A 26,804-nucleotide genomic window follows, 5' to 3' on the forward strand; every position below is an offset into this window, starting at 1 on the left:
CAGGCTCAGGAAGCACCTGTCACTCATGAGCCCATCTATAAAACCACTGTATTTTGAGTATCCATGAATATGGCAGGAGCAAGTCTGCTGTGGCTCAAAGTAAAATTTCACCCATGCAGTTTTACCTAATCCATCACCATCAAGGTCACTTAAGTGTACAGCTCCTCCAAAGCGAGAGAACTTCCTGTCCCCACTGAAAGTGCTGAGCAAAGAAGGCTTGGTGCTGTCTGTCAAGTCATACATGAGAATAGTCCCAGCTTGGTGTAGTACTGAGGGTATAAACACAATCCTAGATGTGCTGGCTGAAAGAAGTCAGAGTAACAGAATTAGAACAGTAGAGGTATATGCAGTCCCAGGGATAGGTTCAGTATGAATAATACATTGGCAATACCCAATATGAACAGAGCACCACAGAATAATGACATCACAGAGGCAAGACAGAATTAGGGTAGTAATCTCAGTAAAAATAATCATACTTCCATTTTAAAGAAATACTTAAGTTATAAGACAGGTGTAAGGTAGTTACAGAGCAAAACCTAACCAATACATTTTATGCTAAGTACAACAAGGCCCAATGGCATGCCCTTGTTGCCAAGATGGCTAATGGCACACAGGGATGCCTTGCTGGAATATTCCCAGCAGGTCAAGGGAAGTGGTTATTCCCCTCTATTCAGCACTGGTGAAGCCACATTTGGAGTACTATATTGAGTTTTAGGTCCCTCACTACAGAAAGGATGTAGATAAATTGGAGAGTCCAGTGGAGGGCAACCAAAATGGTTGGGGCTGGGGCTGGGGCACATGACATGAGGAGAGGTTGAGGGAACTGGGCTTATTTAGTTTGGAGAAGAGAAGGCCAAGAGGGAATTTAATAGCAGCCTTCAGCTACTTTAAGGGAGGTTTGAAAAACGATTGAGCTAAACTGTTCTCAGTGATGGCAGATGACCAAACAAAGAGCAACAGTCTCAAGTTGCAGCAAGGGAAGTTTAGGTTAGATATTAAGGAAGAATTTTCTCACTAGGAGGGTAGTAAACTGGAACAGGCTACGCAGAGAGGTTGTGAAATCTCCATCCTTGGAGGTTTTCAAGACCCAGCTAAGACAAAGTTTTGGCTGAGATGATTTAGTTGGGTATGGTCCTGCTTTGAGTAGGAGGTTGGACTAGATGACCTCCAGAGGTCGCTTCCAACCTTAATTTTCTATGATGCTGATTTTCTCATTAGGGAATATGTGGCCTACAAATGAAACACTGTTACACATATAATATGAGACTATGCCTCTAACAAAAATCATTGCAGAAAAAAACAAAACATTAAACAAATTGGCTGCAATACTGATGAGTACTTTGCAACATGTATAAATTTAACACATGGCTATTAAGAAGTCACTTGTAGCTTAGCTTTTGTAATTCTTGTGTATGAGAAATAGATGCTGTGGAGCATAAACATCTCTCAGGTTTCAGAAAGACATACCAGAGGTAGGTGCGCCAACCACCAACACATGTCTTGGGATTCCAGCCACAGACACAAAGCCACTAGCCAGTGACAAACCCAGTTTGCCCATCTCCTATTGATTTTGTTAAACACACAAATTAGTGTCATGGAATATCACTGTATTTCACATAATTCTTAAGTTCCCATGATTCTGAAAGAAACATCCTACCTACCCTGTCTCCAGTTACAGCAAACCAGCTGAGTGTGCTTGGCGGGTTGTATGCATACACTTTTCCAACATTCTCTCTGCTATCAAATGAGAGGTGGCAATCTGGACTAGAGAATACAGCATGGTTTTGAGTCAGAGTAATAATAGTGTGTGTGTGTGTGTGTGTATATATATATATATATATACACCTAATAACATTGCTCATATTGAAAAAATAGATCTATTTTCCTTCATTTGCATCTTATATTGGGTGCTAAAGCACCCAATAGTATAGTAATTATTTCTATGCCTATTCTAGTACGGTATCAGTGTTTCAGGACACAAACATAGTTTCATAGTTTCATAGTTTGTAGGGTCGGAAGGGACCTGAGCAGATCATCTAGTTCAACCCCCTGCCATGGCACGAAAGAGTACTGGGGTCAAACGACCCCAGCAAGATGTTCATCTAACCTCTTAAACACCCCCAGGGTAGAAGCCTGCACCACTTCTCTTGGAAGTTGGTTCCAGATCCTAGCTGCCCTGACAGTGAAGTAGCGCCTCCTGATATCTAACCTAAACCTACCCTCTGCCAGCTGTGACCGTTATTCCTGGTCACTCCTGGCGGTGCTCGGGGGAACAGTGACTCCCCCAATGCCTGCTGATCCCCCCTGACTAGTTTATAACAGGCCACAAGATCCCCCCTCAGCCTTCTCTTTTGGAGGCTGAACAGGTTCAGGTCCCGCAGCCTGTCCTCATAGGGCCTGCCCTGCTGCCCCCTGATCATACGAGTGGCCCTCCTCTGGACCCTCTCCATGCTGTCCACATCCCTCTTGAAGTGCGGCGCCCAGAACTGGACTCAATACTCCAGCTGTGGCCTGACCAGTGCCGCATAGAGGGGGAGGATCACCTCCTTGGACCTGCTCAAGATGCATCTGTGGATGCATGACAAGGTGCGGTTGGCTTTCCTTACTGCCTCTCCACACTGCCAGCCCATGTTCATCTTGGAGTCAATGATGACCCCCAGATCCCTTTCCGCCTCTGTGCTGATAAGAGGGGAGTTCCCCAACCTATAGGTATGGTGCCGGTTGTTCCTCCCGAAGTGCATCACCTTGCACTTGTCTGTGTTGAAACCCATCCTATTCTCATCCGCCCACCCTTGTAACCTGTCTAGGTCTGATTGTAGCCTGTTGCATCCTTCCAGTGTGCCCACGTCCCCCCACATCTTAGTGTCATCAGCAAATTTGAACACTACCCCTTCATCCAAATTGCTGATGAAGATATTGAACAGTGCGGGCCCGAGGACCGAGTCCTGTGGAACCCCACTGCCCACGTCCTTCCGGGTTGAGAAGGACCCATCCACTATCACCCTCTGGGTGCGGCCCTCCAGCCAGTTGGCGACCCATTTGACTGTGTGGGTGTCGACACCACAACCCCCCGGTTTCTTAATGAGAACAGGGTGAGAGACAGTGTCAAAAGCCTTCCGGAAGTCCAGGAAGATTATATCCACTGCTACCCCTGCGTCTAATGATCTGGTGATCTGATCGTAAAAGGCCACCAGGTTGGTCTGACAGGACCTGCCACTGATGAACCCATGTTGGTTGCCCCTAAGCATGTAGTCTCCTGCTGGCCCCTCCTGGATGTGTGCCAGCATAATTTTCTCGAACAGCTTGCCTAGGATCGAGGTGAGACTAACCGGCCTATAGTTTCCTGGGTCCTCCTTCCTGCCTTTTTTGAAGATGGGGACCACGTTGGCCCTCTTCCAGTCCTCCAGTACCTCACCAGAGCACCATGAGTGCTCATAAAGTTGTGCCAGGGGACTTGCAATGACCTCGGCCAGTTCCTTTAGAACTCTAGTTTCCCACTGCACATCACCTAATAAAATGGGGTCTACCTCATAAGCAAAGCTTACAGGCACTGCCTGAATGTACACAAGTAGTAATAACTCATAGGGGTTGTAATATCAATGTTTTTAGGACTGCCTTCCTGCTACAGTGTTTTTAAATAAAAACAATGCAATGAAGAGTTTCTTTCTAAGGAAAAGACAAAGACCAATTTTACCAAGGGAAATGAAGGATAAGAGAACCAAAAATACTATATTAATCTGAAATACTCTGAGCAGGGTATATAATCCTCCAAAATAAGAGTTCCCCAATAAATTTATCAAAACAATATTACTCTATAGTAACAGAATAGTAGTAGACTTTAATTGAAAAAAAATTTGAGAAGGGATTTGTGTCATAGTCACAAGAAACACACCTAATACAGTGCTTCCAGGTAGGGCTACCAATCAACAGTAAGGTCATGTTCTCCATCTGGTGTCTGTCAAGTGAATATCCAAACCAGGCATAGTTCTTTTCCCCCTTCACCATCCAGTCAGCGTCCTCTACCGACAGCAGTCCTGACAGACCATACATGAGGTAAATGTTAAGTCTCAATATTTACCAGGACAGAAAACTGATTATTAGCTTCCTGAATATATAGCTCTTTCAAGAGTCTTCTGTTTTGACCAAGTCTCTCTTCCTATGCTATGGTACCAGTTACCACTAAATTATCACATATCGTGAGTGCGAACAAACAAACAAGTTATATAAATTACAGGAGTGGAGTGAGGTTACCATGTGTTAGCTGCTCCTTAGTCGGTGCATCTACACATCATCCTACGGTGACAGCAATGTGCTACATAACTAGATGGCGTGCTATGAAGATGTAGTGAGCACGTGGGTCTACACACAGGTAGGTTATTACAGTGTGAGTGGTTACTGCACCATGTTTTAGGACTTCCAAAAGAAAGTACTAAAGCACAGCGCAGTAACAATGTCACTGTACAACGCCATGTAGACATGCCCAGTGTGTTCACTTCCATGCCACAGAAACTGAAAAGCAAGATAGGGCTAAGCTAACACAGTCTAGCCTCCACTACCTGTGAGATAGGAATGGATGCACAATACAGAAGAGTTACTGTCAAGCAGTTATCCCTCCTCTTCACCCAATACCCTTTGAATTTGGTTAAAAAAAAAAAAACAAACCTCACTGTAGCATTAGTTTGGTGGCAAAGCAATTTTCAGTAAGCATTTAGTGGCAAATGATTTATTCAGTGAATTCAGCTGGGTCACCCTAACCTGGAGTATCAAACTCGTCAGATCCCACAGAGAAGATGAGAGGCATGGAGCCAGTCCAACAGGCTGGATCAGGCCCACAGACTGACCCCACGCAGCACATGCAGCACATCTTGGACTAGCCCTGTGCAGTGTGCGCCAGACTGTACCATATGCAGCATGTAGATCTAGTGCATATTGCATGCAGGACCAGTCTGGGCTGTGCTACATGTGGCACGCAGGTCCAATCCGAGACCCACAGCCAGCACTGCAGGCTGAATGATTGGGCTCCATGGGCCAGATCTGGCCCCAAGCTACATCTTAAATATCCCTGATCTAAACAAGCACCTGTAGAATGCTTTCACCTCCTAGAAGCACATACTTAAATTGCATTGTACCAGTCTAAACAAACTGAAAGATTTTCATCAGAAACAGGACAAAACAAAAACCATTTACCTAAAACCATAACTCTTTGGGGTTATAAACTAAAGTCACTCCTTTGAGGTTTTAGTTTTACAAACTAAAACTCTGGCTGACAAGTTTTTGCAAATGTCAAAGCAACTCCCAAGACTGTTCCATCTTTATTTGAAACAGAAGTGGATCAAAATTAGTGCCATTTATCAAAAACCTCACACATGCTGATTTTGTTACAGATGGACCTGGTTTTTGCCTAAATCAAAACCTCGGCTGGTGATGTTTTGCATCTCCACACATCCATACCACTATTTCCTTGGTCTGGCCTCCTTTTCTCCCTCTCCACAATAATTAATCCTGCTTCACTCTTACCCATTAGTTAGTAGTTGTGTTCACTTGCAATTCCCCTTCAGTCACAAGACGGTGCAACTAGTATAATAAAAGCCAGTCATCTTCCAAAATGTTTTTGTGCCATTACCAAACCGAGAGGAAGTCCAGTCAAACCCTTCCTGGTGGTTTGACCATCCCTCCTCATTGCTACACATCACTTACATGTAACTAGCTATTCATTTTTGTTTTATAGCCAAATGATTGCATATATTAGCACTATTTACCTAAGTAAATTATAAACATGCTCATGTTTTTGTGGGCTTACATTCCTATAGAAGGACTGATGACATTTTAGGGAATCACTGGACTTTCCTCAGATTTTAATGCATATGATGCATGGTGCTATCTACCTTGATTTTGGAACTAGATGCACTAACCTTATAACTGAAAATCATACTACGAAATTGAAGTGCATCTAAATTGACTGCTTACTATTCAAGGCATTTACAATATCACAGCATTACTAGAATGATTTTTGTTAACTAGTCTCATAGAGACAGGAATAATTTAATCTTAAATTTTCCTCAGCAGGTCAGTAGGTATCCAGTTAAGGTAATACTTGAAAATATTTTATGCTCTTTCTTTGCTTTCAGGGTGTTTGACACTATTGTACATAAGCCTTCGAAGAGTCTAGGGCAATTAGTAGATTGTTCATGTTTTACATAGTGGAGAATTTGAAGGGAAATAAAGGCATCAATTAAAATACACACTGCAGACACGGAACATGGAAATGGTAATTTGCTCAGTAAATATCACCTTGATTGCTCCTGTTGAAGTAGGAATAAAATGCAACCACAAATCCTCTCTGCTTCCCACCACCGGGTGCATAAGGAGAACTGGCCACCAGATCAGATCTTCCATCCCCATCAATGTCAGCAGCCAGCAGAGACCAGCCAAGGTTACAGTAGGTATACTGCAAGAGGTGGTATCCCAATCAAAGCTTGAAGTGGAAGGCAGCCCTCTAAATCAGATTACTGCTTTATTGCCATATATTGTATTAGGTCTGATGTTTCTTTTAAAGAGTCATTTTGCCTATCCTAGATCAGACATATTTCTTTAAGGGGAGAGTGTTCTTTCCCTAGTCCCCCATCCCGCTATTCTGGATTAACTGCATGTGAACATGTAAAATGTGGCCATCCCTCACCTCAAATAGACAAATTAGATTCATAAAACCAGCATTTCTTTGTATACTAGCCATTTACAACTAGTATCCAAAAACTATTACTTTTTAATTACAGGGTCTGAGTTTGACACACCTACTCATAGTGAGTAGGATGGGACTCAAAGATAAGAGTAGCAGAAGACAGCAATGTCTCTATGGTCACCCCAATAATGGACGCTCCAGAGTAGCAGTGCAGATAAACTATCCTTGCCCGCTCTGCAACTGAACTTTGGAATACTGGCCCAAAGTGGGTGGTAGGAGTAAAATTAAATAACTGGTCCTGAAAAAATTGAAGGGATAACTTATTTTAGCAACACCCTCACAAACAAGACTCTAATAGAGACAATAACCTCTAATAGAGACAATAACTGTCAATACTTCCTTTTTTTACATTAATGGTGTCATGTTTCTCTTCTATTGCAGCAGACAGCCAAGGGCCCCAAGTAATTCAAATCTGACTGTTTTTTCTCACAGGTATCCTCTGGAGATTAGCCTGTCAAAGTATGACCACTTGAAAAGGAGCAGTTATGGTACAGTAATCTATCCCTCCCTTTCTGTTTCTGTGCTCTTGGATTGCCCTTCTTACTGGTAAACATACCTGGCAAGTTATGGTGATGTTGGGCCGAGATGAGAAGCCTTTTCCTTCAGTTCCAAAATATATATACACAGCACCCTATACAGTAAAAAAAAAGCCAGCGCTTTGTGAGAACTTATATACAAAGGTCCAGTATGAACTTTACAGACAATATAAATTAGCAAAGCGATGAACTCTGTAACGACTATTAATAAAAGATTTCATTTCTTCTTATAGATTTCACAGCATGTCATCTCTTCTTCCCCAAACTTAAAAATAAAATGTAATACAGGCAGTCCTTGGACTTATTACACAATTGGTTCCTGGAAGCTGCGTCTTAAGTCGAAACTTTGTAACTTGAAACCGATTTTCCGATAGGAAACAATGTTATAAATGGGGGATTGGTTCCTGAACCAAGGCTTGATATCGTATTTTCACCAAAAATAACCCAGAATTTTGTACAGTACTCAATCAATTATAGACAAGTAATATAGCTACATTTATTTATTTTAAACTTTACTGGGATTTATCTTTTTTCAATACAGGTAGTGCTGTACCATCTTGCATTTTTCTAAATTTGCAAGCCTACATAGGCTATAGTGTGAGGATCTATAGCCAGTCAAATCTGAAAATCTGAACTGAGGTTTGGTAAGGTAATACAGGCAACTGCCGCTTAGCGCTCTTAATTGGTTCCTGAAAAACCAAGCATTAAGCAAAACTGAAAGTATTTGATGACCCAAGATGGCGACCACGGGCGTTATAATAAAACTCACTGAATGCCTTGTGAAATCAGGTGTCAATTTCAAATGAACGTTACAGCAAAATAGTACAAGTGAATCAACATTAAGCAGGGGTTGCCTGTATTCACAATCCAAGCCAACAGTAACATATATATGTGTAGCAGCCATGACAAAGATACTAGTGGCAAATGAAGTTGGCCTTCAGTCAAAAAATCATCTAGTTTGATGTGCTCAGACACACCAATGATACTTTCATATTATATTGTGTATATGGTGTGAGTGCCTGTGCACAGGACTGGACTCAATGACCCAGCATTTTATTAAACAAATAAATGCAGTGAATATGTAAGAATTTTATGAAGATTCATCTGTTCATCATCTCAGTGCTGCTATGTTGTGGTCTAATTTGCAGCCCTTATGATTATAGAAATGTATGTGCAAAGAGCTGCCCATCCAATTAATCAGTATACCTGAGGATTATCAACTACATTTACAATGCAAGGCACAAATGAGAATCACTGGTGAAATGCTGCCTGCCTTATTCGCTCTGAAGGATACCAAAAGTTCTCACTCTAATGCTATTGCTCAGGGTAAAAAAAAAGAACAGATTATTTTAAATAAATGGGTTCTTACTTTGTAAGTGAGAAGCTGTGACCCTACAGAGGGTGCACCCACCGCAAGATCGGGAACTCCATCCTCATTGAAGTCCAGCACTGATACAGCAGAACCAAACCTGCCTGAAGGCTGAAAAATCAGATGGATTAGGAGATTGTCCTGTGTAGATGTACCAATACACAAAGTGGGGACATGTGATAGTGAACTGTTTTGCTTAGAGGCTGTAGGAGAATTACAGCATAAGGTATTAGGTCTCAACTGTCTGGTCCAATTTTGTATGACACTCCTGAGCAAGCTCCTCAAGTTTCATTTACCACTGATGATGTTTAGGATACCTACTGTCCCTATGTCTGTACACTCACAAAATCATTGATAAAAGAATAGCTGTGAGTCCTCCCATATCTTACAAATATATGAATTAGAAACAATTCTATATATATAAGGTACATACTAGTATGTCCTATGCATCTCTTCCACTGATTAATAAAAGACATTTACAATACAGCATGACTTCTATTGCAAATTAAATGACTCTTTATTCCTAGTTCAGCTGCTCACTCTCAATTCAGCATCACCATCCTGTCACCATTTTCACAGAAACATGTGGCAAGTTAGATTTTCAATTTAAAAAGTGCTAATGGGAACCAATTAATAGGCTCATGTGACCAAAGGAGTTTGGGGATTGAATGCAGAGGGGGATTACCATTTCTTTAAAACAAAGGGACTAAAACTACCTGGGAATTCCTATTCTGTTCTACATCTTGTGGCAATACTAATCTATAAGGAGTCTTTTTTTCTTTATAGGTAGGTGAGAGATTCCCTGTCCATCATAAACATATATGGCACTCTCAAAATGCAGGCCTCAGCATTAGAAGAATAGACACTGTGCCCTCCAAATTCACATTCAGAGCACAAATAGTTCTGCTGCATATAAAAAAGCAGTGAAAGGCAGTTTTCAACCCAGAGATGCAATGGCCACAGATATGCAGATGATATCACACACACTAGACTTCATGTCAGTCTCATAGAAAAGTATCAGTGTTCATTTGTTTGGTGGAAGAATAGAGTAAACCTTTAAGAATAAAGTAAATCTTTATTTAAATTGCAAGAATAATAAAAGCAAAGGTAGTTTTTCTTTAAATGGACACAGCATCCTGTTGAATAGGAGAGACATTTCAGAAACCATAACTAGGGACCTACCCAAATCAAGGAGGAAGGCAACCAATATTCACAGGCGGATCACAGGAGTGACTGTCTTTTTCACAAGCTTAATGCAATGGACCTCCTACGCCTCTGATTGGCTGAAGGGCCCTAGTGGCCCCACCCCCTCGCCACTGATTGGTTGAGAGGGCTGTCCATTGTACAGTCCCCCCACATCCTCACTGCTGATTGGCCAAAGAGGCTGTCCATCATGCAGCCCTGCCCCCTCACAACTGACTGGCTGAGAGAGCTGTCTGTCATGTGGCCCTGCCCCTGGCTGCTGATTGGGGGAGAGGGGAAGGCAGCCCTCTCAAACAATCATCAGCAAGGGGCAAGAAGAGCCATCTTGGCTGCTCCCTTTCGTGCCAGCAGCCCTCCTCCCTCCTTTCTCCTCAGCAGGCTGTGTGGCTGGGCTGCAGCAGTCATGAGGACAGTTGGCTCCCACTGGAGAGCCAGCGTTTTATTTTTTGTTTGGGGTTTGTTTGGTTTTTTGTGGATTTCACAGAAATTGCCCAGTTTGACAAATGATGCCCAATTTTGCAATCTCCACAAAATCTGCAAAATTGCAAACTGAGTAGGTTCCTAACCATAACTATGCATAACTTGCACAAGAAGTCAATGGAATTGGTGATCAACCAAAGCATCTGATCACAAAATACAAGTCCAAAAAGTTTCAAACAACAAGTGTCTTAACTCCTTACCTGATGACCCTCCAGCACTTGATCCGCTACCTTGTTCAGGTTCATGTTTACTGGAGGCAAACCTGATTGTTTACTGTAAATTATGTACACCCGTCCTATCTGCACCCAGCCCAATCTGCTGTATCCTGGTGCTCCAACCACTAGATCCTCATATCCATCCTGGTTTAAATCAGCTGAGATCATCGCCCTGTTTGCCAGTAAGAACATGGTACCAGTTACCCTTCTGCCAGAACCTTCAGCAAACAGCAATATTCACATTTCAAGGTCAACAGATCCCCTTTCTGCACAATATTTCCCTGTAACTTTATACACCATTTTTTCAAGTTACATATATGTTCTTGAAAGTGAAAGCTGTTCTCTTGAGCAAAACAAATCAGGCTCTGAGGGTCAATTTCCATTAATTTGGCTGTGATACTCAGGGAGATCTGTGATCATCAGAAACTGCTTTTCTATTTATTGACTTATAGCACTTCCATATCACCAAGCAGCAACTAAGGAAAGGAGCATGAAAAGCTGCTGTTTTCATTTGCCATGGAAATACACAAGATACAAATGGGTTCTAGTCTAGGTCAAGTTCTGATCTATTCATGGGACTTGGTAAAGTCACAGAAACAATAACCTCAGTTGCTTGATGGAGCTTCTAGAATGCAAGTGGTCAGGGAAAGACAGGGTTCGAATTATGGAGGCACTCGGGGGTGAGCCCCCCATAAGAGACAAGGGAGCCCCTGTAAGATTTAAACATCATAACCTGGGGGGGGTCTCCAATTTTATTAGGGCATTGTGATGGGCAGCCCAGTTTTTTTTGCAGACCCCCCCCCAGGTTATGATTTTCAAATCTTAAGAAGAGTCAAGTTGTAATTCAAATCCTGGGCCAAGAACAAACAGGCATTTATTTGTCAAGTTAATTTAGTAGCTGTAAAGGTGGCAATTAGCATCCCTGGAAAATTAAGTCATTGTTTTTCTATCCAGAGCAGATACAGCAAAAAGAACAGCAGCACAAATGTATTCCATTTCACTTCCATTATGTATCTGATACAATCAAGATGGATCCTCTCCTGGAGAGGAGGGTGGATAGACGTTGTTCTCCACACAGATTCAATCCATTGTCTACAAAACCTGCTATGGTGAATGCCAATTAGCATCATCAGCAATTGAACTGAGATAACCAATCCATTCCTTATAAGCTGTCAAATGGTGATGAGATGGTAACTATGGTCCCAGGCCAGCCATGGTGTTCAGAACCAGACTGAAAACTGGATTCAATTTTTCCTGATTTTTGAGTAGAAGCAGATTCTCACTACCCTTGTTCATCCAACAGACGCTAACCATAAAGTTCTCTTTTATGCCTAACCTTTTCCCAAAGACTGTCTTTATCTGGTATCAAGATATTGGTTTAGACCAAACTTTAATAATGACCCTATCAGTACTGATGCAGCCAAAGCCCAAAGTCTTCATATCTCAATGCACTTCAGCAGTGCCCAGCCAAAGCATACTATTCAGCCGGTACTTACACTACTGGTGAATTTTGCCTATAATGCTACATTTAAACTCTCTCCAAAGAACAAAGATTTAATACTTCAATTGTTCCACAAAATAGCCACATAAGGAGGAGATGGAGAGGAGAAAGAAAATGGTACCAACCATCCAAGCCTAGCATAAGGTGATTTTAGGAAGTAGAAGGCTGTGGGTTTGGTGACATGGTTAGAAGCATCTTGATGTGTGACTGCTAGCACTTTTCGGACATTTGTTGCAAAAGCTCCATTTATAAAATGGAGGGAATTCTGAAAGAAAGAAATTGTTACAAAAGATATGGAGGTATAAAATACAGAAGCTTGTGCACATATACATACAAAGTGTATTTTCCATACTTCTATATAACAACAACAATTTGGTCCATAGCTCAGTCATGTCAATGCAATCATAACTCAGACTTCAGTGGACTTTGGATTAGACCCTAAGGGGTTGGCAGACATTCAGTTAATGGTGCAATTGGATCTAATCCCCAATCCCAATAATCATGCCTCCTGCCATGCCAATGCTGACAATCAAAATAACTTGGCAATCCCCATGCTCGGCAACATTTCCTGCCTTTTCCTGCAGCCTCCACAGGGGCTGCATGGCAAAGCACTTTAAAATACCTTGCACTTCAAAGGCAAAGCACTTTAGACATCCCCTTACTAGGGACCCCAATATCAGGGAGAGGCTCCCTGATCCCAGTGTCCCCATGTGCCAGGACCTGTAAAAAATGCTCATGCTGACTGTCAACCTCAGTATGGGCATGCTACATTCAAATTACAGTACCAAACAAATGAGTCACAAAGATGTTCCACATATTTTGTGGAATATCTTTGTGACTGGTTTGCCAGTTTATGGCACCATTAATCAACAGCACATGCAACACTGTTACTAGCTATGGTGTGATTAACACATCAATCACATTTTAAATGTGGTATGTGCTGGGGGCCCAGTATTACTTCTGATAGAGTTAGAAACTTGACCCAGAGCATAACTGGCCAATCATTCACTATTGTCCTTTGTGTAAGCTGTCTTGACACCTGAGAATGAATAGCTTATGCTGTGAAAAATGAGTGCTAAGATATACAGTCCCATTTTTATACTGCAAAATACACTCACCATATTGCACCATATACACTCATTTATATTGCAAAATACGCTCACTGTCACCTCACCATAAAGAGCAAAATATACATTATTTTCATCTTTAATATGTCCCAATAAATACAGATTAAATAATGGTTGTTTACACCTTTCCAGTAGAAACTCTGTCCCACTCTATAGACTAAGGAACTACAACCATTTATGGCAGAGACAAATTTTGTACATGTATCTGCTTTTCACTAGTTACCTAGAAAGACTTACTGTTGCCCAAGTTTGCTTGAAATAAACTCCTCTCTCAGTATAGTTTATATTATTATCAACATTTTTTGCAAGTGAAGATGTCATGTTCTCTTGGTGTTCATTTTTGGACTGTTTAATTCTGTTGAGATAAAGAGGCAGTAACAGATTGACATTTTCCTTGAGGGGACCTTAATGTAAATACCCTTAAATGCAATTTAATGAATGGTTTGGATATTTTATGCCAGGACAATATATAATAGAAGTAAAAGCTCATGTTATATCCTGTATTAATAGTAATCTCTATATAATGAAATATTTTCCTGACTGTACATCTATTTTGATATATTATATGTTATCACTTTACATACCCTTCTCAAATATTCTCCACTTCCCTTGAATTGCAGCTTTCTCAAACTAGTAAATCTGAGGAAGTAATTAGTTTCTCAACATTAATATTTTACTATTTTCGTATAGATAATGAGGTATGTACCTTAGCAACATATTGGACTAAATTCTGCTTTGATTCACATTCTTTGCAACCCGATAGACTTCAATGGAATATTAGGTAAAGGTACATATAGCATATCTGAAGGCAAGAGTTTCTAGGATTCAAAACAGCCAAAGGTAGTCTTCACTAGTTTAAAATAGGCCATAAGAAAATGATAGAATTAAAGTAGGAACTCCTCCAGAATGTGAAATGTATAACCATATCTAGCTCCAGTCTCCAGTCTTTTTTATTTCATAGATTTCATAGACATTTGGGATAGAAGAGACCCCAGAGGATCATCAAGTTCAACTCCCTGCCCTAGGGGCAGGAAGTCACCAGGGATCACAGGATCCCAGCAAGATAAGCATTCAAATGTGTCCTGAAGGTGTTCAAAGTGCGTGCTTGAACCGCCTCCAGTGGCAGTCTGTTCCAAACCTTGGGGGCTTGGACAGTGAAGAAGTTCTTTCTTATGTCCAGCCTGAACCGGTCACAGTGGAGTTTGTGACTGTTCGATCTTGTCATCCCTTGGGGGGCTCTGGTGAACAGTCATTCCTCCAGATACTGATGAGCACCCCTGATAAACTTATAGGTGGCCACCAGATCACCCCTGAGCCTGCGCTTTTCCAGGCTGAATAGCCCCATTGTTCTCAACCTGTCATCATAAGGTCTGTTTTCCTGACCTCTGATCACACGTGTGGCTCTCCTCTGTACCCTCTCAAGCTTCTCCACATCCTTGTTGAATTGTGGAGCCAAAACTGGACGCAGTACTCCAGCTGCAGCCCCACCAAGGCTGAGTACAGTGGGAGAATGACGTCCCGGGATATGCTTGAGAAGCATCTATGGATACAAGCCAGTGTTTTGCTCCCTTTACTAGCCACAGCATCACACTGAAGGCTCATGTCCATCTTGTGGTCAACCATGACCCCCAAGTCTCTTTCATCTGTAGTACTAACCAGCATAGTACTACCGAGCCTATAAGCATGGTGTAGGTTTTTTCTCCCAAGGTGGAGAACCTAGCATTTTTCAGTGTTGAACACCATCAGGTTCTCATCTGCCCATTTCATGAGTCTATCCAAATCTGCCTAGATCACCCTCCTACCCTCAGGTGTGGATGCTTTACCCCAGAGTTTGGTGTCATCGGCGAACTTGGCCAGTCCGCTTCTGACACCAATGTCCACATCATTGATGAAGATGTTAAACAGGATAGGTCCTAGGACAGAGCCTTGTGGGACCCCACTGGTCACAGCACACCAAGATGATTGGTTCCCATTGACCACCACCCTCTGGGTCCTACCGCGGAGCCAGTTCCCCAGCCAGTGGATCACGGTGATGTCAAGGGCTTCGTTTGCCAGTTTAACCAAGAGATGATCATGGAGGTATTAGATCAAAGGCTTTTTTAAAGTCGAGGTATATGACGTTGATCTCTTCCCCTTTGTCCAGGTGCTAAGTCACTTGGTCATAAAAGGAAATAAGTTTAGTCAAGCAAAACCTACCCACAACAAACCCATGCTGGGTATCCCTCAGGATATTGCCTTCAGCTAGTTTCTCAAGGATGGCCTCCTTGATAATCTTTTCCAAGACTTTCCCCAAGATAAAGGTCAGGCTGATGGGTCTGTAGTTTGCCAGATCTACTTTCCTCCCTTTTTTGAAGATAGGCACAACATTAGCTCTCTTCTAATCATCGGGCACTTCACCAGAGTGCCAAGAACTCTCAAAGATCTGTGCCAGGGATTTTTTAGTTTCTGCATAGCATATTGTTTGCTTTTTAGTGAAAGTGGAAAGATTTTTAGGCTCAAACTGGAAGTGCTCAGAGGCAAGTCCTCTACCCCTACCATCCTGCCTCCTCTCTATTTTTCTCACCACTTCTGTTTGCTGGCACTCTTCCACTTCTCTGCCAATTTGTTTTTCTGTTACACTCCTGTTTATTATCTCTCCCCAGTCTGTTGTGATATGGCCACATGCTATTGCATTGTTCCAGCAGGGATGAGATGCAAAGTGTGAACTGAAAAGAACAGCATACCAAAAGCTTCAGATATTTAGGCTGATAAAAGTAATTTCCTAGCTATACTGAAAGCATGGTTGTGGGTTTTAAATTAAAATAATAAATTCCTGGAATAAGAGTATGCCTAGATTAGACTGTAGTCTTTGGAGAAGAAGCTAAATCCTTATGATCAAATTCCACTAACTCTTATCTCCCTGGTACAACAGATATGATTTGTTGCAATTTCAGTTCAGTGAGAATTATATTTACTCACAGAAGGAGGAAGCCAGCCATTGAACAGGTGTGAGGGGGACCACCTACCTCTTGCGTTCCACAAAATTGGTTTCATGCTAGTTCATGTAGGCAAGCACAGAAAGGCTTCTTTGTGTTAACCAAGAAGGGAGAAGGTATGCGATTATACTTACCTGTAGCTCTGTCTGTGCCTCCTGTTGCAGTCTATGAATAGCGGGTTCTCAGGCATGAAGCAGCCACTGATGAAATATTCAAAATACAATATGTCTTCTGAATATTTATTTAACAGAAGTTAAACTAAGAGAAACTTTCATCCCTTCTGATTTTTCTGGTACAAAACATAATCTCTCTCCAAAGTCCAAGCTCATTCAAAATTAGGTCATCATTATAATCCTTAGAAAGCCCTTTGATATTTGTTTTAATACGCTGTTGAAGTATTTAGAATCCATAGATTTAGAATGTCACATGTTTTTACTGAAGAGGCAAAATTTCTTACAGTGAGATCTTTTATTGAACCAACTGCCTAAGAAATCCTTGCCTCTGGGATAATTTCTGGACCATCATGGCTACAATAGCACTCTTACACTACCATAACACCTTATTATATAACTATAATATCACACTAATATCAACTCAATATCACACTAATGTCCTGCTAATCCTATTAGAGTGTTTTTAAATAATGTGACACTTTTGGAACATAAACCACAGCCATGGATTCAGGGAGGTACAGTGATGCAGTCATCCCCTTCCCCTGCCAAAAGCTCCAATCTCAGCTGACAGATGCATATGCAATGAGCTTGCTGTCACCACTGCACCACCTTTGCATATTCTGGATCCACTACAGATAGAACAGAGCAGCTTAAGTCATATGCAATTTCAAACGTATTTTCCAATATAGTTGCAGTAAAATTACCCATTTAGCCACTACTCCATAGCTGGTGTTATGAAGTGCACAGGACTATGGTTAAAGCTTTACATTATACTGGTAAAAGACAAGTGTTTTATAAAAGTAGTACCAGCTAAATACAAACTTGACTTTAAATTTTTTTAAAGTCTTGGGGCTCATTTTAATTCTTGTTTCAACTCACTGATGATCTGTAGCAGGAGCTGGATTGGGCCACTAGTCTGATTAAAATAGGGCTATTTGCATAAGTAAAAACTTCAAATTCTGACTAATTCTGGGACAGGACCCATTTCTACATGAACAACTATACACATCAGAACTTCAATATCATACTTCTGCAAAGAAACTCATCTGCTCGTACCATAGGTTTGTAGTCCATCATAGTATAGACAGGCAAAAACACCATCTCACCTAGTCCCAGCTTCTAACATATGGCTTGTTAGCTGAAAAATGTTATTTGACCAAAATGCCATATCATCCATTCCTCCAAGGAAATACTCATGGAACTTCTCCACCAAAAATGGAGATTTGCCAGCATATGTTGGGAAGAGCTAACAGACAAAAGAAACATTCAATGAGAAGGATCAGTGGGCATATCTACACATGCATTTACTGTGCATTAAATATATTCACAGTAAGAGGGTTTAGGCCAGTTTCTTTCTGTTCAGGCATTAAAGCACAATAATGTTGTATGTGAAGTGACTTGGGACTAAAGTTAGTCCCAAATCTGTCCACACACATAGTGTTACTGTGCAGTAAGGCATCTACACATGTGTTACTGCACATTAATTAACTGCATGATGCAGGTATCAAATTTACGTCCAGGTTGGCATAAGTCACTATATTTAGTGCACAGTACATGTAGACACCACCCATACTGCACAGTAATTTTTAGTTACTGTATTAACAGTCAGCAGTAATGCTGGTTACTGTGCAGTAACTGTGCATGTGTAGACAAGCCGACAGTGTCTCAACATTAATATTTTATTGTAGGCTGCAAGGTAATTAATTACCTTAGCAACAGCAAGTTTTTCTCCATATCTGCAAAAAAAAAAACAAAAAAAAAGATTTTTCTCAGATAAAAGTGCTTCGTGAAAAAATATGATTTAAATACCCCAAATCAAAACCCCTGTCATCCTTTGCACATAATACACTAGTATACACAGCAGACATTAAGGAAGCCAACACTGAGAGATTTCCCTGGTGACTGTTAATGCAGCATAAAAAGATATGTAATATCAGAAGTAGTGGTTTTACTTTATTATGCATTTCCCCCAGTGGGCTGCAACTCCTCAGCACTATTAGTAATTAACTGTTTGGAAAACAGTTATTGCCACCCTCAAGATTTTAAAAAGTAGATATTAACAGAGTTTAGTTACTTTTAATTCAAAGGTCCATTTTCTTCCTTATTGCTACTTCATGTTAAGTTAGAGCCTTTGTTGTATGCATAAATGTAATTACCATGATGCCCCGAGAATGATCCAAATTTGTATTACATCCTGAACCAAAACCAGGGGTTTGTACTGATTTCAGCAGTTTACAGTAAGAATCATTATACTTTTCCTCCTTATATTAACAACTTCTTTGCCCCCAATTTCCTGAGCAGAGACCGGATCAGCCCCCCTACTAGGCCCCCCTCAGGCCCCAGGGGAGGCGCACATAGGCCAAGGGTCAGTGAGGATCTAGTCAGGGAACTTCTGGAAGGACTGGATGTATAAATCAGCTGGTCCTGATGATCTCCACCCCAGAGTGCTGAGGGAATTAGCTGAGGTCATTGCGGGACCCCTGGCACGGCTTTATGAGCACTTGTGGTGCTCTGGTGTGGTGCCAGAAGACTGGAAGAGGACCAATGTGGTTCCCATTTTCAAAAAAGGGAGGAAGAAGGACCCGGGAAACTATAGGCCAGTTAGTCTCACCTCCATCCTGGGTAAGCTTTTTGAGAGAATTATTCCAGCACATGTCCACAAGAGGCCAGCAGGGGAGATTATGCTTAGGGGCAACCAACATGGGTTCATTAAAGGCAAGTCCTGTCAAACCAACCTGGTAGCCTTCTATGACCAGGTCATGAAATCCTTAGATGCAGGGGTAGCAGTGGACATAGTCTTTCTGAACTTTCAGAAGGCCTTCAACACTATCTCTCACCCTGTTCTCATTAAAAAACTAGGGGACTGTGTTGTCGACACCTACACAGTCAACTGGGTCACTAAATGGCTTGAGGGCCGCACCCGGAGAGTGGTGGTAGACGGGTCCTATTTGACCTGGAGGGATGTGGGCTATGGGGTCCAGCAGGGCCCACACTGTTCAACATCTTCATCAGTGACTTGGACAAGGGGGTAAAAATCATCCTGTTCAAATTTGCTGATGACAATAAGATGTGGGGGGATGTGGGCACACTTGAAGGGAGGAATAGGCTACAATCGGACCTAGACACATTACAGGGGTGGGCGGATGAGAATAGGATGGGATTCAACACTGACAAGTGCAAGGTGATGCACCTGGGGAGGAAGAACCAGCACCATACCTACAGGCTGGGGAACTCCCTTCTTGTCAGTGCAGAGGCAGAAAAGGATCTTGGAGTCATCATTGACTCCAAGATGAACATGGGCCAGCAGTGTGGGGATGCGGTCAGGAAGGCCAATCACACCTTGTCATGCATCCACAGATGCATCTCAAACAAGTCCAAGGAGGTGATCCTCCCCCTCTATGCAGCACTTGTCAGGCCACAGCTGGAGTACTGCATCCAGCTGGAGTACTGCCGCACTTCAAGAGGGATGTGGATAACATGGAGAGGGTCCAGAGGAGGGCCACTCACATGATCGGGGGCAGCAGGGCAGGACCTATGAGGCGAGGCTACAGGACCTAAGCCTATTCAGCCTCCACAAGAGAAGGCTGAGGGGGGATCTAGTGGCCTGTTACAAACTAGTCAGAGGGGACCAGCAGGCATTGGGGGAGTCCCTGTTCCCCCAAGCATTACCAGGAGTGACTAGAAATAACGGTCACAAGCTGGCAGAGGGTAGATTTAGGCTAGATATCAGGAGGTGCTACTTCACTGTCAGGGCAGCTAGGATCTGGAACCAGCTTCCAAGAGAAGTAGTGCTTGCTCCTACCCAGGGGGTCTTTAAGAGGAGGCTAAATGAACACCTTGCTGGGGTCGTTTGACCCCAGTACTCTTTCCTGCCATGGCAGGGGGTCGGACTTTATGATCTGCTCAGGTCCCTTCCGGCCCTACAAACTATGAAACTATGAAACTATGTTTTGTGAATAGAAGTTCAAAACTCAGGCAGACTTACAATTCAAGAAACTGCAGGTAAGTGCAGTCAATAACTGTGCCTTCAGTTACAATTTCTTTACCATAATATTCCTGATAGATGGCTATCAGGTCTTTGACAGGTATATACCTAAAAGCAAGACAGAGGTATTATAATGAGAATTTCCTATTTAATTTAGTAAACAATCAATTTTGTATAAATAGAAACTAACATAATAGTGCTTTACATTATCAAAGTGCATAGGAATAGTAGGAGTAAAAATAATGAAGTTCACTGTAGCAGGGTTTTAATTTGCTGTCTGTATCTGTGGCAAGGGGACACAATCCACCTTCTCAACCCCAGAACCAGCCCACAAGGTTGAAGTGTAATTCTTTCACAGCCGTTGCTGGTAGAATGTCACACCTCCTTCACAGGTTTCTTGACCAGTAGAGTTGTACAGTCTTTAATTGTGCCCTCCACTATAACTTTGTGCTCAGTCTATTCCTTGCCTTCTGGGATCAGCTTATTCAGAACTCATACAGGCATTATACTCTACCATCTGCACAGCCCTATGACATGGCTTAAATGGTGAGCTGAAACTGCAGCCTGCTTAAAGAGAATTAGACTCAAAAAATCAGGGACCATTTTTACATGCATCTCATAAGTGACAAGAAAGACATCCAAAAAAATCTAAAACAGCATCAAAATAATCAGTTTTAAACTTGATGTATTACTTACGATTCACAATGCATTGTTTATTTTTTTTAAGGGCGCTTCCTTTTGCTATTATTTTCAGAGCTTGATTTCATAGATTTCATAGACATTAGGGCTGGAAGGGACCTCAGAAGATCATCAAATCCAGCCCCCTGCCCCAGGGGCAGGAAGTCAGCTGGGATCACAGGATCCCAGCAAGATAAACATCCAGATGTCTTATGAAGGCGTTCAGAGTAGGTTCTTGAACCACCTCCAGTGGCAATCTATTCCAGACCTTGGGGGCTCAGACAGTAAAGAAGTTCTTTACTGAAATGGTCTTGGAGAAGTTTGTGACCGTTCAACCTTGTCATCCCTTGGAGTGCTCTGGTGAACAGATGTTCCCCCAGATCCTGGTAAGCACCCCTGATTAACTTATATGTGGCCACCAGATCACCCCTGAGCCTGCGCTTTTCCAGCCTGAAGAATCCCATGGCTCCCAGCCTCTCTTCATAAGGTCTGCTTTCCTGATCTCTGATCATGCGTATGGCTCTCCTCTAAACCCTCTCAAGCTTTTCCACATCCTTTTTGAATTGCGGAGCCCAAAACTGGACTCAGTACTCCAGCTGCAGCCTCACCAAAGCTGAATACAATAGGAGGATGACGTCCTGGGATTTACTTGAGAAGCATCTGTGGATGCAAGGAAGTGTTTTGCTTGCTTTACTAGCCACAGTATCACATTGCAGGCTTGTGTTCAACTTGTGGTCAATCATGACCCCAAGTCCTTTTCGTCTGTAGTGCTAGCCAGCGTAGCACTGCCAAGCCTATAAGGATGCTGCAGGTTTTTCTTTCCAAGGTGGAGAACCTTGCATTTTTCAGTGTTAAACACCATCAGGTTCTCATCCGCCCATTTCGTGAGCCTGTCGAGGTCAGCCTGGATCACCGCCTGTCTTCAGGTGTGGACACTTTACCCCAGAGTTTGGTGTGATCGGCAACCTCGGCTAGTCTGCTTCTGATACCAATATCCACATCAGTAATGAAGATGTTAAACAGTATTGGCCCAAGGACAGAGCCCTGGTCACAGGGCACCATGATGATTGACTTCCATCAACCACCACCCTCTGGGTCCTATCATGGAGCTAATTCCCCAGCCAGTGGATCATGGTGTGACCGAGGCCGCATCTGGCCAATTTTACTAAGAGGTGATCATGGGATACCACATTGAAGGCTTTTTGAAGTCAAGATATATGACATCAGTCTCTTCTCCTTTGTCCAGGTGAAAGGTCACCTGGTTGTAGAAGGAAATGAGATTGGTCAAACAAGACCTACCCACAACAAACCCATGCTGGCTATCCCCCAGGATGTTGCCATCAGCCAGTCTGTGAAGAATGGTCTCTTTTATAATCTTTCCTAAGACCTTCCCTGGGATAGAGGTCAGGCTGATGGGCCTATAGTTTTCTGGATCCACTTTCCTCCCTTTCTTAAGATAGGCACCACATTGGCCTTCTTCCAGTCATCAGGCATTTCACCAGAGCACCAGAAGTTCTCAAAGATCTGTGCTAGGGGCTGGGCTATGATGCTAGCCAGCTCCTTGAGTACCCTGGGGTGTAAACTGTCAGGGCCAGTTGACTTGAAGGTATCCAGCCTCTCAAGGTGTCCCTTCACAAGGTCAGCATTGATGGAAGGTATGGAATCTCCCTCACCCAGGCCTCCCTGTCCCGTAGTGGGCAGGGGCAAACCATAGGATTCCTGAAAGACCAATGCAAAGTACCCATTTAGCAAGTTGGCTTTTTCCTGGGCATCAGTTGTCAGTTGTCCCATCTGGTTTAGCAGGGATCCAATGTTGCCCTTGCTTTTTGTCCGGCTCCCCACATATCTGAAAAAGGACTTTTTATTGTCCTTGATATTTGCAGTTAGTTGGATTTCCATCACAGCCTTGGCTTTCCTGGTTTGGTCCTCACAGGTCCAGACCAGAGCAGAGTATTCCTTCTTGGCAGTGGTTCCAGTTCTCCATCCTTTGTAGGTCTTTCTTTTTAGGTGCAGGAGGTCCGCTAGTTCCCTGGAGAGCCAAGGGGGCTGCTGTGCCCTTTTGCTGCCTTTCCTCCGAGACGGGATAGACTTTGCTTGCACTTCCAGGATCACTCCCTTGAACAGCAACCGCTTGTCCTGAACTCCCCTCCCCTTCGTGTTGTGGCCCTTTAGGGCCTCCCTGATGAGCCTCCTTAGCTTGTCAAAGTCAGATTTCCTGAAGTTGAGGACTTCTGTATTGATGACTGACTTGTCAGCTTTACGGCAGATGGTGAAGGTGATCAGCTCATGGTCATTGTCACCCAGCTTCCCTTCGATCATTAGGTCACTGATTAGGTCATCCCCAATTGCCAGAACCAGGTCGAGCAGAGCTTTACCTGTCGTCAGCTCATTGACTTCTTGCATCAGATAGAGAACAAGAGAAAGCTTTGTGACCACTTGGATTTGGCTGAGCGCTCTTCCCACAAGATGTCTGGATAGTTGAAGTCTCCCATGACAACCATGCACTGGGAGCATGCGGCCTTAGCCAATTCCCTGGCGAACTCCTGGTCAAGCTCTTGATCCTGGGTTGGAGGTCTGTAGTAGGCTCCCACCATTGTGTCCCCTGCACCATGTTCCCCATGGCTTTTAACCCAGGGGGTCTCTAGTCGTCTACCCTGGGCGCCAATGTCAGCTTGCAAGGACACATAGCTTTCCTTGACATAGCTTTCCCCCACCCCTTTTGTCCACTCAATCACTCCTGTACAGGGTACAGCCATCTATACCTGTGTGGAGTCCCACCAGGTCTCCGTTATCCCTATGACAGCGCAAGGTGGCAAAGGCCTGCAGCAAGGCAGCAGCCCTGGATTTCAGGAGGGTGGACTTCAATGAGGTAAGGAGAATAGGCGGGGAGGCACTGAGGTTCCAGAGGGGAGAGGAGTCGGGTGTCCAAGAAGAGTGGTTGTTCCTTAAGGAGACAATCCTCCAAGCCCAAAGGGAGGTAATCCCAACATGGATCAAGGGGGGCAAGAGGGCGCAAAAGCCCCTATGGCTCACCAAAAGCATACAGGAATGTCTCCTAGCTAAAAAGGAGGCATACACCCAATGGAAGGAAGGGGCCATCACCAGGGAGGACTATACCTCAGTTGCTCGGGGCTGCAGGAAGGCAGTCAGGAAGGTCTAGGTGGAGATGGAACTGGGACTAGCTACCCGGACCAAGGACAATAAGAAGTCCTTTTTTAAATACACAGTGGGTAAAAAAGAAGGTACAGAGTAACATGGGGCCTCTGCAAGACATGCTAGGAAATCTAACCTATTTAACAACTTCTTTGCCTCCATTTTCCTGAGCAGGAACTGGGTCACCCCCCCTCCCCCCGAAACCCCTGTAGGCCCCAGAGGAGGCGCACCCAGGCCTAGAGTCAGTGAGGATCTAGTCAGGGAACTTCTGGCAGGACTGGACGTATTTAAATCAGCTGGTCCAGACAATCTCCACCCCAGAGTGCTGAGGATATTAGCAGAGGTCATTGTGGGACCCCTGGCATGGTTTTATGAGTACTCATGGTGCTCTGGTGTTGTGCCAGAGGACTGGAAATGAGCCAATGTGGTTTCCATTTTCAAAAAAGGGAGGAAGGAGGACCCAGGAAGCTCTAGGCCAGTTAGTTGTACCTCGATCCTGGGTAAGCTTTTTGAGACAATTATCCTGGCGCATGTCCACAAGAGGCCAGCAGGGGAGGTTATGCTTAGGGGCAACCAACACGGGTTCATTAGAGGCAGGTCCTGTCAGACCAACCTGGTGGCTTTCTCTGATCAGGTCACAAAATCCTTAGACGCAGGGGTAGCCATGGACATAGTATTTCTAGACTTTAGGAAGGCCTTTGACACTATCTCTCACCCCGTTCTCATTAAAAAACTAGGGGACTGTGTTGTTGACACCTACACAGTCAACTGGGTCACTAAATGGCTGGAGGGCCACAGCCAGAGAGTGGTGGTAGACGGGTCCTATTTGACCTGGAGGGATGTGGGCAGTGGGGTTCCACAGGGCTCGGTCCTCAGGCCTGCACTGTTCAACATCTTCATCAGAGACTTGGATAAGGGGGTAAAAAGCACCCTGTTCAAATTCATAGACAACACTAAGATGTGGGGGAAAGTGGACACACTAGAAGGCTGCAATCGGACCTAGACATGTTACAGGGGTGGGCAGATGAGAATAGGATGGGTTTCAACACTGACAAGTGCAAGGTGCTGCACCTAGGGAGGAAGGACCAGCAGCATACCCACAGGCTGGGGAACTCCCTTCTCATCAGTACAAAGGCAGAAAAGGATCTTGGAGTCATCACTGATGCCAAAATGAACATGGGGCAACAATGTGGGGATGCAGTCAGGAAGGCCAACCGTACCTTGTCATGCATCCACAGATGCATCTCAAGCAGGTCCAGGGAGGTGATACTCCCCCTCTATGCGGCACTGGTCATGCCACAGCTGGAGTACTGCATCCAGCTGGAGTACTGCCACACTTCAAGAGGGATGTGGATAACATGGAGAGGGTCCAGAGGAGGGCCACTCACATGATCAGTGGGCAGCAGGGCAGGACCTATGAGGCGAGGCTACAGGACCTAAGCCTATTCAGCCTCCACAAGAGAAGGCTGAGGGGGGATCTAGTGGCCTGTTACAAACTAGTCAGAGGGGATCAGCAGGCATTGGGGGAGTCCCTTTTCCCCCGAGCACTACCAGGAGTGACTAGAAATAACAGTCACAAGCTGGCAGAGGGTAGATTCAGACTAGACATCACGAGGTGCTACTTCACGGTCAGGGCAGCTAGGATCTGGAACCAACTTCCAAGAGAAGTCGTGCTGGCACCTACCCTGGGGGTCTTTAAGAGGAGGCTAGACGAACACCTTACTGGGGTTGTTTGACCCCAGTACTCTTTCCTGCCACAGCAGGGGGTTGGACTTGATGATCTGCTCAGGTCCCTTCTGGCCCTACCAACTATGAAACTATGAAACTATCATAATTATTTGTGTTAAGCACGAAGACAAGTTCCTCCTGTTTATTCCCCTAGCTCCTGCCATTTGTGTACAGGCAGGCAAGTGTCCCTTGGGGGGCCCTTGCCTTGCCCACAGCTCACTCCAGGGCTGGGGCAGGGGTGGGTTCCCTTAAGTGCCTTGGCCTGCTGGCTTTACAAGGGTTGCTCAGCTTCCCTCCATCTCCCAGGGGAGAAGGGCCTGGCAGTAGGAGTCGATCTCCTGTTCACAGTCCCTGATAGCATGCAGTCTTTGGACTGCAGCCTGGAGCTCCTCCAGCTGGCGTGCCAGAGACCCCCAAAGGGAGCAGACCTTACAAGGGGAGGTGGCCATGCTTCCAGGCCCCAGAGCCGGAAAAAGTGACAGGCAGCTCCCACAGCCAAGAGCCAGAGGCTCTGTCTGCATGGAGCCCAGAACCATGGGCTTTGTCTGGGTGGAGACCTCTGAGGTGCTGGGGTGGGGGTGGGGGCACAGACCCTGAGGGGACTCTCAGGGTGTGGCACATGCCCATCTGCGGCATGCCACTGGTAGGCTGGCTGCAGCTGGGACTGCCTTCCCCCAGGAGGATTTAGTAATTTTTCATTTATGGGACAAAAATAATTAATAACCAACTACTTTATAATTCATTGCACAGTGAAAGAAATATAAATACTAACAACTACAGATTTTTATTTCCAGGAAAAAAGCTAATAAAGCATCACACTATTATAAAGGAACCAAAGCAAAAATTAAACAGAAGAACCCCTAAATCAGAGACAGCCATTGAGTTATTTAAGAAATTGCTGGGACACTCCAGCAATATATTTTTTAATTATATTAGTTATAG

The 26,804-nt window shown here is 43.8% G+C and overlaps 1 protein-coding gene across 1 annotated transcript in view; it reads right to left on the bottom strand.

Moving 5' to 3' along the window:
• GPLD1 (glycosylphosphatidylinositol specific phospholipase D1) overlaps positions 1-26,804 on the bottom strand; it is a 44,439-nt gene that overhangs the window by 4,809 nt on the left and 12,826 nt on the right. Inside the window, exons 8-21 of the mRNA XM_090039482.1 lie at positions 20,304-20,411; positions 18,027-18,054; positions 17,425-17,564; positions 16,280-16,345; positions 13,408-13,525; positions 12,169-12,308; positions 10,528-10,714; positions 8,645-8,755; positions 7,296-7,370; positions 6,292-6,448; positions 3,893-4,034; positions 1,662-1,764; positions 1,468-1,561; positions 126-302 (exon numbers count right to left, since the gene is read on the bottom strand). Of these exons, the coding sequence (XP_089895608.1) occupies positions 126-302; positions 1,468-1,561; positions 1,662-1,764; positions 3,893-4,034; positions 6,292-6,448; positions 7,296-7,370; positions 8,645-8,755; positions 10,528-10,714; positions 12,169-12,308; positions 13,408-13,525; positions 16,280-16,345; positions 17,425-17,564; positions 18,027-18,054; positions 20,304-20,411 (1,646 nt within the window). The remainder of the gene's footprint in view (positions 1-125; positions 303-1,467; positions 1,562-1,661; positions 1,765-3,892; positions 4,035-6,291; positions 6,449-7,295; positions 7,371-8,644; positions 8,756-10,527; positions 10,715-12,168; positions 12,309-13,407; positions 13,526-16,279; positions 16,346-17,424; positions 17,565-18,026; positions 18,055-20,303; positions 20,412-26,804) is intronic.

This window comes from Crocodylus siamensis, chromosome 3, assembly GCF_052110815.1.
Source record: "Crocodylus siamensis isolate JL-2025a chromosome 3, ASM5211081v1, whole genome shotgun sequence".
Classification (NCBI taxonomy): domain Eukaryota; kingdom Metazoa; phylum Chordata; order Crocodylia; family Crocodylidae; genus Crocodylus; species Crocodylus siamensis.